Source organism: Electrona antarctica (genome assembly GCF_951216825.1).
Source record: "Electrona antarctica genome assembly, contig: scaffold_221, whole genome shotgun sequence".
Classification (NCBI taxonomy): domain Eukaryota; kingdom Metazoa; phylum Chordata; class Actinopteri; order Myctophiformes; family Myctophidae; genus Electrona; species Electrona antarctica.
The window spans coordinates 176,513-192,697 of record NW_027637261.1 but is presented as its reverse complement, the minus strand read 5'-3'; the positions used below and the strand labels follow the sequence as shown (position 1 = coordinate 192,697).

General features: G+C 47.0%; 1 protein-coding gene across 1 annotated transcript in view; it reads right to left on the bottom strand.

Annotated features, from left to right (window-relative positions):
* LOC306919026 (E3 ubiquitin-protein ligase SH3RF3-like) overlaps window positions 1-16,185 on the bottom strand; it is a gene marked incomplete at both ends in the record, with an annotated part of 60,249 nt that overhangs the window by 35,727 nt on the left and 8,337 nt on the right. The window contains one exon of the mRNA XM_079531875.1: window positions 13,350-13,445. Coding sequence (XP_079388001.1) covers window positions 13,350-13,445 — 96 coding nt within the window. The remainder of the gene's footprint in view (window positions 1-13,349; window positions 13,446-16,185) is intronic.

Genomic DNA, 16,185 nt, shown 5'->3' with positions numbered 1-16,185 from the left:
TAGTAGCTATTACGAGAAACCCATTTGGGGCACGACCTGTTGATGTGTGTGTGCTGTGTGTGTGTGTGTGTGTGTGTGTGTGTGTGTGTGTGTGCGTGCGTGCGTGCGTGCGCTCATTGCCCCACAGCAGATTATCAGAGTATTGGTGGGCTGATAATGACAGCTTTAATGGGTCTGAACATTAATCTTCTTTTGGGTGTACACAGGACTTTAGTCTGTCTGCCTGCCTGCCTGCCTGCCTGCCTGCCTGCCTGCCTGCCTGCCTGCCTGCCTGCCTGCCTGCCTGCGTCTGCGTCTGCGTCTGCGTCTGCGTCTGCGTCTGCCTGTCTGTCTCCTTCAGTCTTAATGAATGTCTTCTAGTCAAATCAATACCTAATACCCATAATGCACTGCTCCATGACCTACTGCGACACGACCTATTCAACTGACAGATACATAAATATACACGGCCACCAACGCAAATACCGCAAGCACGCACACGCACGCACGCACTATAATTAACGTTCATGCGGATTATGGATATGCACACAAGAACATGCTTGCCCACACACAGTGTCACACACACACACACACACACACACACACACACACACACACACACACACACACACACACACACACACACACACACACACACACACAAGAGAGAACCAAGGCAACAAAGATAAGGGACAGATTCCACATTAATCCACAGCTCTGTTCGTTTAGCCCTGCCTTTAAACGGCCGTTTTATGGCGAAGCTTCGCCACACGTTGTATGAAGTGACCTCCTTCATGTCAGAACAGAGGCTTCGCCACACGTTGTATGAAGTGACCTCCTTCATGTCAGAACAGAGGCTTCGCCACACGTTGTATGAAGTGACCTCCTTCATGTCAGAACAGAGGCTTCGCCACACGTTGTATGAAGTGACCTCCTTCATGTCAGAACATAAAGTGACCTCCTTCATGTCAGAACATTGTAAATGTTGACTGCAGTAAACTAGACCAGTGGTTCCCAAAGTGGGGTCCGGGGACCCCCAGGGGTCCTTGAGGGAGTTCCAGGGGGTCCCCAGCTAAATGATAGATAGGAACCAAATGGACTATTATGGGTCTGTAACTCTGAGAGTGTACAAATGGAACCAAATGGACTCTAACGGGTCCATTTGGTTCCATTTGTACACTCTCAGAGTTAAATTAACATTGATTTTACAATATAGATTTGGGGTCCCAGAGATATAAATGGCCCGTAGCCTAATGCATGTCAAACTGGGCGGCCCTTGAAATTAAACTCTCATGGGGGTCCTTGGCATATCTTTTCTAATGGGGGTCCGCAGGCTCATCAGTAGAGATGGAGTTCGTTAATTTTTATTGATAACGATCACCTTATCGAGCCGGGTCTTATCGAGTCCACTATCGAGCATTCTCTATTATTTTGTGGAAAGACGGGAGACAATACATTCTGAACAGAACCAGTATCTTTTACTAGGGCCTTAAAATACAGTATATTTCTAACAGACAATTGACCTTTTTACCAATAAAATAATATTAAAGAAACTGTTACACTTCAAAGTGTTATTTTGTTTCCCCGGACAGCGCTGGTTGGCAGGTATCAATACACTTTTAGACCGACATGTTTGTGCCAGCGTGGATGATTACATTTATTTCTTGATCGCCTCTTGCCATGATTGTTTGAACATGACATCATGGGCCGCTATGCTCCATAACAGGCTTGATAAGCCCAAAACGTATTGATAACGGGTACTCGATAAGCTTGTTATCGGATTTTATGGAGTATCGGTTATCGAGCTCCATCCCTACTCCTACTCATCACTGTCCAATTGGGGGTCCTTGATATGAAAAGGTTTGGGAACCACTGCTAAAACTTACAGTAAACCATTATGTTATTACAGTAAACCATTATGCTGTCGCTGTCAGGGCAGGAATGGAGGAGGACGTTTCTGCCCTGCTGTCAGGGCAGGAATGGAGGAGGATGTTTCTGCCCGGCGACAGCAACCATATATACAGTACATGATATGAAGTTCCTCACTATAATATTAACCCATTTAGGCCTGACTTTAAAATGTATTTTTGTCTGAAAAACCTCATGGTTCTGTATCAGTGGTTCTCCAATATATTTCATGTCAATGACCCCAGAAATTATATGTAATATGCCGCCGACCCCCCCATCTGAAAATATGTTGTTCCAGGGACCCCCTCGGAAGTAAAGATTTGAGTTAAAAACAGAAACAGAAAGATTTGAGGCACATTTTCACGATTTATCAAAAATAGCAGACCTACAAGTTCATGAGCTATGAACTTGTAGATCTGCTGTTTTTCAACAGCTATGGCATAAAATAATGCTTAAAACACCAAAAGGGGTTCCCGTCCAAAATGGGTTAAAGCTATAGCCTAGGTCCAGATAGATACATACATACTGTATTGATGTCGAGGGAAATAATAGCTTTTTTCCAATACCATATTTGATGTCCTGTGATTAAAAGCACCTGATCCCTTGCTTCCTGTACTTATAGAATTATAGGGTTTTAGTGGTTTATTTAAAAAGGAAAAAAAGACGTGAATATTGTGTTCATGGAGGAGACAGACAATAGATCAGCTGAAAGGGAGACGCACCAGATGAGTCTGTATCAGGATCTGATCATAGATCAGCTGAAAGGGAGACGCACCAGATGAGTCTGTATCAGGATCTGATCATAGATCAGCTGAAAGGGAGACGCACCAGATGAGTCTGTATCAGGATCTGATCATAGATCAGCTGAAAGGGAGACGCACCAGATGAGTCTGTATCAGGATCTGATCAGTGTTGTTTTCCTCGACTAAAACTAAGACGAAAAATGTCCGTCGACTACCCTTTTTCACTGACGAAAACGAAATGGAAAGTTTTGGAAACTAAATGAAAACTAAGCAATGGTGACTAAAACTAAGACTAAATATATTGACAATTTCGTCAACAAATAAAAAGTAGACTAAAATGTTAGGAAGGGACTAGTGGACAAGAGATCCAGTAGAAGTCACTTAACACTTGGTTGCATGCTGAAAATAGCAGATCTAAATAGCAGATCTATAAGCTCACAAGCGCGACGTGTTGTGAGCTTGTAGATCTGCACACACACACACACACACACACACACACACACACACACACACACACACACACACACACACACACACACACACACACACACACACACACACACACACACACACACACACACACACACACACACACACACACACACCCACACACCCACGTTTGGTTCTTGCTTATCCTGCTTAAAGTGCAAGTGGGAGACGGCGTGTGGGACTGACGTCAGACCGTATGACCCTATTGATTGTCCTGTCGCTGCAGCCTGTTAACAGGGACTCAGATTCAAACAGAACCGCTGTGTGTGTTCAGTGGCTGCAGCCTGTTAACAGGGACTCAGAGTCAAACAGACCCGCTGTGTGTGTTCAGTGGCTGCAGCCTGTTAACAGGGACTCAGAGTCAAACAGACCCGCTGTGTGTGTTCAGTGGCTGCAGCCTGTTAACAGGGACTCAGAGTCAAACAGAACCGCTGTGTGTGTTCAGTGGCTGCAGCCTGTTAACAGGGACTCAGAGTCAAACAGAACCGCTGTGTGTGTTCAGTGGCTGCAGCCTGTTAACAGGGACTCAGAGTCAAACAGAACCGCTGTGTGTGTTCAGTGGCTGCAGCCTGTTAACAGGGACTCAGAGTCAAACAGAACCGCTGTGTGTGTTCAGTGGCTGCAGCCTGTTAACAGGGACTCAGAGTCAAACAGAACCGCTGTGTGTGTTCAGTGGCTGCTATACATGCATTTATTTGCATGTTAAACACAATACAGAAATAGCTGACGCTATCTCTTGTCTGGAGCAACTCTTACAACAACCGTGAGGAGAACGAGCAGCTGTACGCAGTGAGATAATATTAGTATAAAAACATTTGCAGGAAAACAATTTCCTGAAAATGATACAATAATCCTGTACTTTTAACCCATTCTGGGCGGGAACCCCTTTTGGTATTTTTAAGCATTATGTTATACTTTAGCTATTGAAAAATAGCAGACCTACAAGCTCATAGCACGGCACCAAGTGCCGCGCTATGAACTTGTAGGTCTGCTATTTTTGAAAAATCGTGTGCCTCAAATCTTTGAATATATATATATTCTTTCAGAGCGAACGTTTTTAGCTCAAATCTTTTGGTGAGGTCCCTGGAACAAAGGAGGCCAAATTCAGATAATGTTTGGGGTCCTTGACATGAAATATTGTTTAAGCACCACTGATATAGAAACATGAGGTATTTCAGAAAACTGTCAGGATGTAGAAGACATTTAAAAAATTCCGACATCAGACCTAAACGGAAAGGAAAAAAAAAAGATGATGCTTGTGAAATGATAAAATGAGGCAGCCATCGCATCACAATGTTGCAAACTGCATGGATGACTTGGCCTTATATAGAAACAAATGAGAGAAATAAGGAACCTTATGCAACAGAGGGATGAAGGTCCCTTATGGGTGTAAAGAGTGTAACGACTGGTAACAGAGAATGGGGTCGATTATGGAGTCATTGTCACAGATGAAAGAGAAGTACTGGCAGGGGGCCTCGAGTCACAGTGGGGGGGGGGGGGGGCTCGAGTCACAGTGGGGGGGGGGCTCGAGTCACAGTGGGGGGGGCTGAGGGGGGCCTCGAGTCACAGTGGGGGGGGGGGGGGGGGGCTCGAGTCACAGTGGGGGGGGGGGCTCGAGTCACAGTGGGGGGGGCTGAGGGGGGCCTCGAGTCACAGTGGGGGGGGGGGGGGGGCTCGAGTCACAGTGGGGAGGGGGGGGGGGGTAAATGGTAAAATGGTAAATGGTGCATTTATATAGCGCCTTTATCCAAGGCGCTTTACATAGATTGTGCATTACATTCACCCATTCACACACACATTCACACACACATTCATACACCGATGGCGGAGGAAACCATGCAAGGCACCAACCAGCACCTCAGGAGCAATTAGGGGTTTAGTGTCAGCAGAGAGCTGACTTTCCATTCGACAGTGAGCGAGGGGAGAGGAAGAACGGAAACGCAATAGGAGCATCCGCTCTGAAATATTCTGTTTTCCTTAATAAACCCATTTTGACCTGAGATCAGATTCTAAATATCTTCTACATCCTGACAGTTTTCTGAAAAAGCTATGTTTCTATGTCAGTCGTTCTTCTATTTTTCAAAAATAGCAGACCTACAAGCTCATAGCGCGCCACTAGGTGCCGTGCTATGAGCTTGTAGATCTGCTATTTTTCAATAGCTAAAGCATAATATACATAATGCTAACACCAAAAGGGGTTCCCGCCCAAAATGGGTTAAACCCATTTGGACCTGAGGTCGATTCTACAAAAAAAAAGTCTTTGAAATCCTAATTCTAAAAACAGCTTTTTCTGAAAAATGTTTCTGTCAGTGGTTCTCAAACTATATTTCATGTCAAGGACACCATAATTATATGTAATCAACCCCCATCTCTAAATATGTTGTTCCAGGGACCCCCCCCAGGAGCAAAAGATTTGAGTTAAAAGCGTTGGCTCTGAAAGAACATATATTCAAAGATTTGAGTTAAAAGCATTCGCTCTGAAAGAACATATATTCAAAGATTTGAGTTAAAAGCATTCGCTCTGAAAGAACATATATTAAAATGATTTAAAAAAAATAGCAGATCTACGAGCTCGTAGCGCGGCACAATTTTACAATTTAGGCATTTATCAGACGCTCTTAATCCAGAGCGATTTACATTAGGGGCAAGAACAAAAAGCATGGGAATACACCACATACATCAAAAAGTAAAGTATTCATGAAACATGCGTAAGCTAAGAACGTAACAGTGGAATCTCTATATAATGAAACTATACATACAGTATTCGTGCTCAGCAACACTAGACATACAGTGCTGCAGTCCCACTGGGGCCACCCATCCAGTCCCACTGGGGCCACCCATCCAGTCCCACTGGGGCCACCCATCCATATAGAAACAGATACGTTCACTCAACTGTACCAGTCCCACTGGGGCCACGTACCCATCCATATAGAAACAGATACGTTCACTCAACTGGGGCCACGTACCCATCCATATAGAAACAGATACGTTCACTCAACTGGGGCCACGTACCCATCCATATAGAAACAGATACGTTCACCCACTGGGGCCACGTACCCATCCATATAGAAACAGATACGTTCACTCCACTGGGGCCACGTACCCATCCATATAGAAACAGATACGTTCACCCACTGGGGCCACGTACCCATCCATATAGAAACAGATACGTTCACCCACTGGGGCCACGTACCCATCCATATAGAAACAGATACAGTCCCACTGGGGCCACGTACCCATCCATATAGAAACAGATACGTTCACCCACTGGGGCCACGTACCCATCCATATAGAAACAGATACGTTCACCCACTGGGGCCACGTACCCATCCATATAGAAACAGATACGTTCACCCACTGGGGCCACGTACCCATCCATATAGAAACAGATACGTTCACCCCACTGGGGCCACGTACCCATCCATATAGAAACAGATACGTTCACCCCACTGGGGCCACGTACCCATCCATATAGAAACAGATACAGTCCCACTGGGGCCACGTACCCATCCATATAGAAACAGATACAGTCCCACTGGGGCCACGTACCCATCCATATAGAAACAGATACGTTCACCCACTGGGGCCACGTACCCATCCATATAGAAACAGATACGTTCACCCACTGGGGCCACGTACCCATCCATATAGAAACAGATACGTTCACCCCACTGGGGCCACGTACCCATCCATATAGAAACAGATACGTTCACCCCACTGGGGCCACGTACCCATCCATATAGAAACAGATACAGTCCCACTGGGGCCACGTACCCATCCATATAGAAACAGATACAGTCCCACTGGGGCCACGTACCCATCCATATAGAAACAGATACATTCACTCAACTGGGGCCACGTACCCATCCATATAGAAACAGATACAGTCCCACTGGGGCCACGTACCCATCCATATAGAAACAGATACAGTCCCACTGGGGCCACGTACCCATCCATATAGAAACAGATACGTTCACTCAACTGGGGCCACGTACCCATCCATATAGAAACAGATACAGTCCCACTGGGGCCACGTACCCATCCATATAGAAACAGATACAGTCCCACTGGGGCCACGTACCCATCCATATAGAAACAGATACGTTCACCCCACTGGGGCCACGTACCCATCCATATAGAAACAGATACGTTCACTCAACTGGGGCCACGTACCCATCCATATAGAAACAGATACGTTGTCCCACTGGGGCCACGTACCCATCCATATAGAAACAGTCCCACTGGGGCCACGTACCCATCCATATAGAAACAGGTGCTGCAGTCCCACTGGGGCCACGTACCCATCCATATAGAAACAGATACAGTCCCACTGGGGCCACGTACCCATCCATATAGAAACAGATACGTTCACTCAACTGGGGCCACGTACCCATCCATATAGAAACAGATACAGTCCCACTGGGGCCACGTACCCATCCATATAGAAACAGATACGTTCACTCAACTGGGGCCACGTACCCATCCATATAGAAACAGATACGTTCACCCCACTGGGGCCACGTACCCATCCATATAGAAACAGATACGTTCACCCACTGGGGCCACGTACCCATCCATATAGAAACAGATACGTTCACCCACTGGGGCCACGTACCCATCCATATAGAAACAGATACGTTCACCCACTGGGGCCACGTACCCATCCATATAGAAACAGATACGTTGTCCCCACTGGGGCCACGTACCCATCCATATAGAAACAGATACAGTCCCACTGGGGCCACGTACCCATCCATATAGAAACAGATACAGTCCCACTGGGGCCACGTACCCATCCATATAGAAACAGATACATTCACTCAACTGGGGCCACGTACCCATCCATATAGAAACAGATACAGTCCCACTGGGGCCACGTACCCATCCATATAGAAACAGATACAGTCCCACTGGGGCCACGTACCCATCCATATAGAAACAGATACGTTCACTCCACTGGGGCCACGTACCCATCCATATAGAAACAGATACGTTCACCCACTGGGGCCACGTACCCATCCATATAGAAACAGATACAGTCCCACTGGGGCCACGTACCCATCCATATAGAAACAGATACGTTCACTCAACTGGGGCCACGTACCCATCCATATAGAAACAGATACGTTGTCCCACTGGGGCCACGTACCCATCCATATAGAAACAGTCCCACTGGGGCCACGTACCCATCCATATAGAAACAGGTGCTGCAGTCCCACTGGGGCCACGTACCCATCCATATAGAAACAGATACAGTCCCACTGGGGCCACGTACCCATCCATATAGAAACAGATACATTCACTCAACTGGGGCCACGTACCCATCCATATAGAAACAGATACAGTCCCACTGGGGCCACGTACCCATCCATATAGAAACAGATACAGTCCCACTGGGGCCACGTACCCATCCATATAGAAACAGATACGTTCACTCAACTGGGGCCACGTACCCATCCATATAGAAACAGATACAGTCCCACTGGGGCCACGTACCCATCCATATAGAAACAGATACGTTCACCCACTGGGGCCACGTACCCATCCATATAGAAACAGATACGTTCACCCCACTGGGGCCACGTACCCATCCATATAGAAACAGATACGTTGTCCCACTGGGGCCACGTACCCATCCATATAGAAACAGATACGTTCACCCCACTGGGGCCACGTACCCATCCATATAGAAACAGATACGTTCACCCACTGGGGCCACGTACCCATCCATATAGAAACAGATACGTTCACCCACTGGGGCCACGTACCCATCCATATAGAAACAGATACGTTCACCCACTGGGGCCACGTACCCATCCATATAGAAACAGATACGTTCACCCACTGGGGCCACGTACCCATCCATATAGAAACAGATACGTTCACCCACTGGGGCCACGTACCCATCCATATAGAAACAGATACGTTCACCCACTGGGGCCACGTACCCATCCATATAGAAACAGATACGTTCACTCAACTGGGGCCACGTACCCATCCATATAGAAACAGATACGTTCACCCACTGGGGCCACGTACCCATCCATATAGAAACAGATACGTTCACCCACTGGGGCCACGTACCCATCCATATAGAAACAGATACGTTCACCCACTGGGGCCACGTACCCATCCATATAGAAACAGATACAGTCCCACTGGGGCCACGTACCCATCCATATAGAAACAGATACAGTCCCACTGGGGCCACGTACCCATCCATATAGAAACAGATACAGTCCCACTGGGGCCACGTACCCATCCATATAGAAACAGATACAGTCCCACTGGGGCCACGTACCCATCCATATAGAAACAGATACGTTCACTCAACTGGGGCCACGTACCCATCCATATAGAAACAGATACGTTGTCCCACTGGGGCCACGTACCCATCCATATAGAAACAGTCCCACTGGGGCCACGTACCCATCCATATAGAAACAGGTGCTGCAGTCCCACTGGGGCCACGTACCCATCCATATAGAAACAGATACAGTCCCACTGGGGCCACGTACCCATCCATATAGAAACAGATACATTCACTCAACTGGGGCCACGTACCCATCCATATAGAAACAGATACAGTCCCACTGGGGCCACGTACCCATCCATATAGAAACAGATACAGTCCCACTGGGGCCACGTACCCATCCATATAGAAACAGATACGTTCACTCAACTGGGGCCACGTACCCATCCATATAGAAACAGATACGTTCACCCACTGGGGCCACGTACCCATCCATATAGAAACAGATACGTTCACCCACTGGGGCCACGTACCCATCCATATAGAAACAGATACGTTCACCCACTGGGGCCACGTACCCATCCATATAGAAACAGATACAGTCCCACTGGGGCCACGTACCCATCCATATAGAAACAGATACGTTCACCCACTGGGGCCACGTACCCATCCATATAGAAACAGTCCCACTGGGGCCACGTACCCATCCATATAGAAACAGTCCCACTGGGGCCACGTACCCATCCATATAGAAACAGATACGTTCACCCACTGGGGCCACGTACCCATCCATATAGAAACAGATACGTTGTCCCACTGGGGCCACGTACCCATCCATATAGAAACAGATACGTTCACCCCACTGGGGCCACGTACCCATCCATATAGAAACAGATACGTTCACTCAACTGGGGCCACGTACCCATCCATATAGAAACAGATACAGTCCCACTGGGGCCACGTACCCATCCATATAGAAACAGATACAGTCCCACTGGGGCCACGTACCCATCCATATAGAAACAGATACGTTCACCCCACTGGGGCCACGTACCCATCCATATAGAAACAGATACGTTCACTCAACTGGGGCCACGTACCCATCCATATAGAAACAGATACGTTCACCCCACTGGGGCCACGTACCCATCCATATAGAAACAGATACGTTCACTCAACTGGGGCCACGTACCCATCCATATAGAAACAGATACGTTCACCCCACTGGGGCCACGTACCCATCCATATAGAAACAGATACGTTCACTCAACTGGGGCCACGTACCCATCCATATAGAAACAGATACAGTCCCACTGGGGCCACGTACCCATCCATATAGAAACAGATACAGTCCCACTGGGGCCACGTACCCATCCATATAGAAACAGATACGTTGTCCCACTGGGGCCACGTACCCATCCATATAGAAACAGATACGTTCACCCCACTGGGGCCACGTACCCATCCATATAGAAACAGATACGTTCACCCCACTGGGGCCACGTACCCATCCATATAGAAACAGATACGTGTCCCACTGGGGCCACGTACCCATCCATATAGAAACAGGTGCTGCAGTCCCACTGGGGCCACGTACCCATCCATATAGAAACAGGTGCTGCAGTCCCACTGGGGCCACGTACCCATCCATATAGAAACAGATACAGTCCCACTGGGGCCACGTACCCATCCATATAGAAACAGGTGCTGCAGTCCCACTGGGGCCACGTACCCATCCATATAGAAACAGTCCCACTGGGGCCACGTACCCATCCATATAGAAACAGTCCCACTGGGGCCACGTACCCATCCATATAGAAACAGATACGTTCACTCAACTGTACCGTGCACCGACGTGCACCGCGCTCGCTCACTCGCTCGCTCATGGTGGGTAAGACATCATCAAAGCGTTCTGGGAGCCACCCGAGACAGAGTGTGCACACAGGCTTTATGGCAGCACCTCCGCAGCCTGCATGGAAAACTCTTTTGCACTGATGATTTTGACAGCAAATTTAGATTTCAGTTTTAGTCGTATTATACAGTCTCTTGAATAGTTTTCATTTAGTTTTAGTCACATGGAATGTCTTAGTGTTAGTCCAGGTTTAGTCGACTAAATATCCTAAGATTTTAGATCTACAAGCTTGTGGATCTACCAATTTAGCAGTTAGTCTATTTGCGTGCGTGCGTGCGTGCGTGCGTGCGTGCGTGCGTGCGTGCGTGCGTGCGTGCGTGCGTGCATGCGTGCGATTGTGCGATTGTGAAGAAGGGCACTGCTCAAAAAGAGCAAATCGCTCAGTAAATCTCCCCTGGATGAATAAATATACAAAAAAAATAATTGAAAAAAAGATGTTGCCGCCGGGCACAAAATCTATAAATTGAACTTCAAAACAAATAGCTGGGAAATGCAGCTTTGTATTTTATACAGACGCCCGATACGTCTCACCGTGATTTTCTAATGGTTTATCCTTTTGAATAAACACACAAAGTCTTTGATCTGAAACTGTAGCTGATAAAGAGAACAACCCATTTAGGCCTGACGTCGAAATTTAAAAAATGTCTCCTAAATCATGACAATTTTCTGAAAAACCTAATGTTTCTGTATCAGCGGTGCTCAATATTTCATGTCAAGGACCCCCAAAAATGATATGTAATTGGCCACCGACCCCCCATCTGCCAATATGTTGTTCCAGGGACCCCCCCAGAAGCAATATGTTGTTCCAGGGACCCCCCCAGAAGAATATGTTGTTCCAGGGACCCCACCAGAAGAATATGTTGTTCCAGGGACCCCACCAGAAGAATATGTTGTTCCAGGGACCCCACCAGAAGAATATGTTGTTCCAGGGACCCCCCCAGAAGCAAATATGTTGTTCCAGGGACCCCCCCAGAAGCAAAGATTTGAGTTAAAAACGTTCGCTCTGAACATTGTTTCGCCACATTTTCACGATTTTTCAAAAAATAGCAGATCTACAAGCTCGTAGTGCGGCACTCGGTGCCGCGCTATGAGCTTGTAGATCTGCTATTTTTCATTAGCTAAAGCATAACATAATAACACCAAAAGCGGTGCCCCGTCCAGAATGGGTTAACTTTATCTGTGAACGCTGTTCACCTTGTCTGCTCTGTCGTTATGAGACTGTAGCGTTTCACCTTCTGCCGCAGCTGCATATTCACGGCTGTCGGAGAAAGAAAACCTTGTATCTCTTCTTTTTTTGAGTGTGAACTTGGTTGTATATGAGAGTGTCATGTTGTGAACTTGTATGTATGAACCTTTATTGAAAGGATACCCCCCCGACTTGTAGATCGGCAATGTTTGCTTCTTTTGAATGTGGGTTTTTACGGTAGTCTCCGTGGGTTTTAACCAGCGGAAAAATATTAACAAGAGACTGAATAAACTACATGGGATTATTTTCCTTACCTTTTGGACACAGGCAGGGGCGGCCTTAAGGATCGGGAGGCCCGTTCATGACGTCATAATTTTAATAATTAATCATTATTAAAATAAATAAATAAACCAATTTTTTTTTTTTTTTGTCAGTTTGTATTATCGGACTTCAAAGCATGAACAGCATAAAGAACAGCCAAGTAGAAAAATACACTAAAGCAGCTTGATTAAACAATTTTACTTTTTTTTGTTTTGAAATTACTTTAAGGTATAACTGGGAGGCAGCATAGGCTATGCAATGATGCAATCGCCACTCTCAGTGCTGCTAGTGCAGTTAGTGGGAACAACTCTCGTGCACACACTGGGAAGTGGGAACAATTACAAACCAACAACACAGGTCGACGTAACTTGTCTTGCCCAAGGACACTTCGACATGTAGACAGGAGGAGCCGGGATTCGAACTGCCAACCCACGGATCATTGGACGACCTGCTCTACCTCCTGAGCCACAGCCGCCAGTACTGACATGTGTGTTGTATCATGAGGACATACATATCCATTGAGTATGTGAATGTGCGTGCGTGCGGCCGTGTTCCTACCTCCACATAGAGAATGGGGAAGATGCCAATCTTGTCTCCCAGCATGCCCTCTGCCCAGTTATCATCCACTCGCCTGATCACGGTCAGCACCTCATCCTAGTGAGAGAGAGAGAGAGAGAGAGAGAGAGAGAGAGATAGAGAGAGAGAGAGATACAAGCGTAAGGTTTAACTTTAACGTAAAGCTTAAAGGAGCATTCAGTGATTTGGGTGATTTGGAAAACCCCCCGGTCCGCCCCGGTAACAAGATGTGCACATGCACGCACTACAGTGAGGGGGGGTGGGACGCGCGACAGGCCAACAGCACACACACCGACTCCTTCAAAACTGCTCTCTAAGGGCACCTACGGACGGCTGCAATTCGAAACTGGCCCCCGTAAAATCTGAATCCCCCACCCACCCCTGTTTCCCCTCACTGTATATATTTCTTTTCCCTTTTTACCTCCTATGATGATTTATTTTTGACTATATAGTTGTGTATATTCGTACGTCTCTAAATGTTTTGATGAATTGAAAATGGTGGGCCCTCTTGTAAACAAGTGTAATGCTTTATGGTGTCGTCCACTCACTGTTAACAGTTTTTGTATTGAGTTGTACTTGAAATGTACTGTAATTCTGCAAACTGTTAATCAATCAATAGTAGGGAGGATTATCACAACAAAACAAAACAAGAAGTGATATTTGAATTAAGTGAAATCACTGAATATACCTTTAAGCCTACTTCAGGGTGTGTGTGTGTGTGTGTGTGTGTGTGTGTGTGTGTGTGTGTGTGTGTGGGGGGGGGGGGGTTACAGGAGGGTCACAGGAAGGTCCCCAGCGAAGACAGTGAGGAACCAAATGTGTCAACATGTACAGTAACTCTGAGCTTTTACAAATGGAACCAGCATGGATCTCTCTGTTAATCTGGACTCAGAGTTCAACTGAGTACTACAGACCAATAACAGTTTAAGTCCACACTAATTCCCAGCTTAGTAAGATGTTAAAAGTAAAAATATTTAGGACGACCGTCGAGCCGATCCTACTCTATGGCTCCGAGACATGGACACTTTCAAAGAAACTAGAGAAACGGTTGGATGGCACTTATACACCCGCCTTCTAATGAGAGCGCTAAATCTGTCTTGGAAGAGCCACCCATCGACTGATCTAATATAGAGCAACCTTCCCTGTGTTTCTACACTAGTCCGATCCAGAAGAACACAGTTTGCCGGCCACTGCTACAGAGCTGACAATGAGGTTATATCTTCCCTTCTTCTCTGGAGTCCTGCCTCAAAGCAGACCAGAGGTAGACAACTGTCGTTCCCTGATGTCATCGCTAGGGACACAGGTTCACAATGATGCATTGTGAGCTTGTAGATCGGCTATCTTCAATTAATGGTCGAAATGTATATAGGCCTAGGGCCGAAGTGGTTCATTTATGTTTTGTAATAATAATCAAAATCTACAAAGCAACTATACTGTCTGTAGTATAAATGTAGTGAAGTGAAAGCACAATATTTGCATCTGAGATGTAGTGGAGTCGAAATAAAAGTATATTGTAAATATTGTATAAAGTACAAATACCTCAAAATGTATAAAGTACTTAAGTAAATGTACTTTCCACCACTGCATACGATAATGCAGTGCCGGTCTCTGATAGGCCGTTAGGGACGCATACGATAATGCAGTGCCGGTCTCTGATAGGCCATTAGGGACACATACGATAATGCAGTGCCGGTCTCTGATAGGCCATTAGGGACACATACGATAATGCAGTGCCGGTCTCTGATAGGCCATTAGGGACGCATACGATAATGCAGTGCCGGTCTCTGATAGGCCATTAGGGACGCATACGATAATGCAGTGCCGGTCTCTGATAGGCCATTAGGGACACATACGATAATGCAGTGCCGGTCCCTGATAGGCCATTAGAGACGCATACGATAATGCAGTGCCGGTCTCTGATAGGCCATTAGAGACGCATACGATATTGCAGTGCCGGTCTCTGATAGGCCATTAGAGACGCATACGATAATGCAGTGCCGGTCTCTGATAGGCCATTAGAGACGCATACGATATTGCAGTGCCGGTCTCTGATAGGCCATTAGGGACACATACGATAATGCAGTGCCGGTCTCTGATAGGCCATTAGGGACGGACAGTGCCGGTCTCTGATAGGCCATTAGGGACGGACAGTGCCGGTCTCTGATAGGCCATTAGGGACACATACGATAATGCAGGGCCGGTCTCTGATAGGCCGTTAGGGACGGACAGTGCCGGCCTCTGATAGGCCATTAGGGACGGACAGTGCCGGTCTCTGATAGGCCATTAGGGACACATACGATAATGCAGTGCCGGTCTCTGATAGGCCATTAGGGACACATACGATAATGCAGTGCCGGTCTCTGATAGGCCATTAGGGACACATACGATAATGCAGTGCCGGTCTCTGATAGGCCATTAGGGACGGACAGTGCCGGTCTCTGATAGGCCATTAGGGACACATACGATAATGCAGTGCCGGTCTCTGATAGGCCATTAGGGACACATACGATAATGCAGTGCCGGTCTCTGATAGGCCATTAGGGACGGACAGTGCCGGTCTCTGATAGGCCATTAGGGACACATACGATAATGCAGTGCCGGTCTCTGATAGGCCATTAGGGACGGACAGTGCCGGTCTCTGATAGGCCATTAGGGACACATACGATAATGCAGTGCCGGTCTCTGATAGGCCATTAGGGACGGACAGTGCCGGTCTCTGATAGGCCATTAGGGACGGACAGTGCCGGTCTCTGATAGGCCATTAGGGACGGACAGTGCCGGTCTCTGATAGGCCATTAGGGACGCGTGTTGATATTGT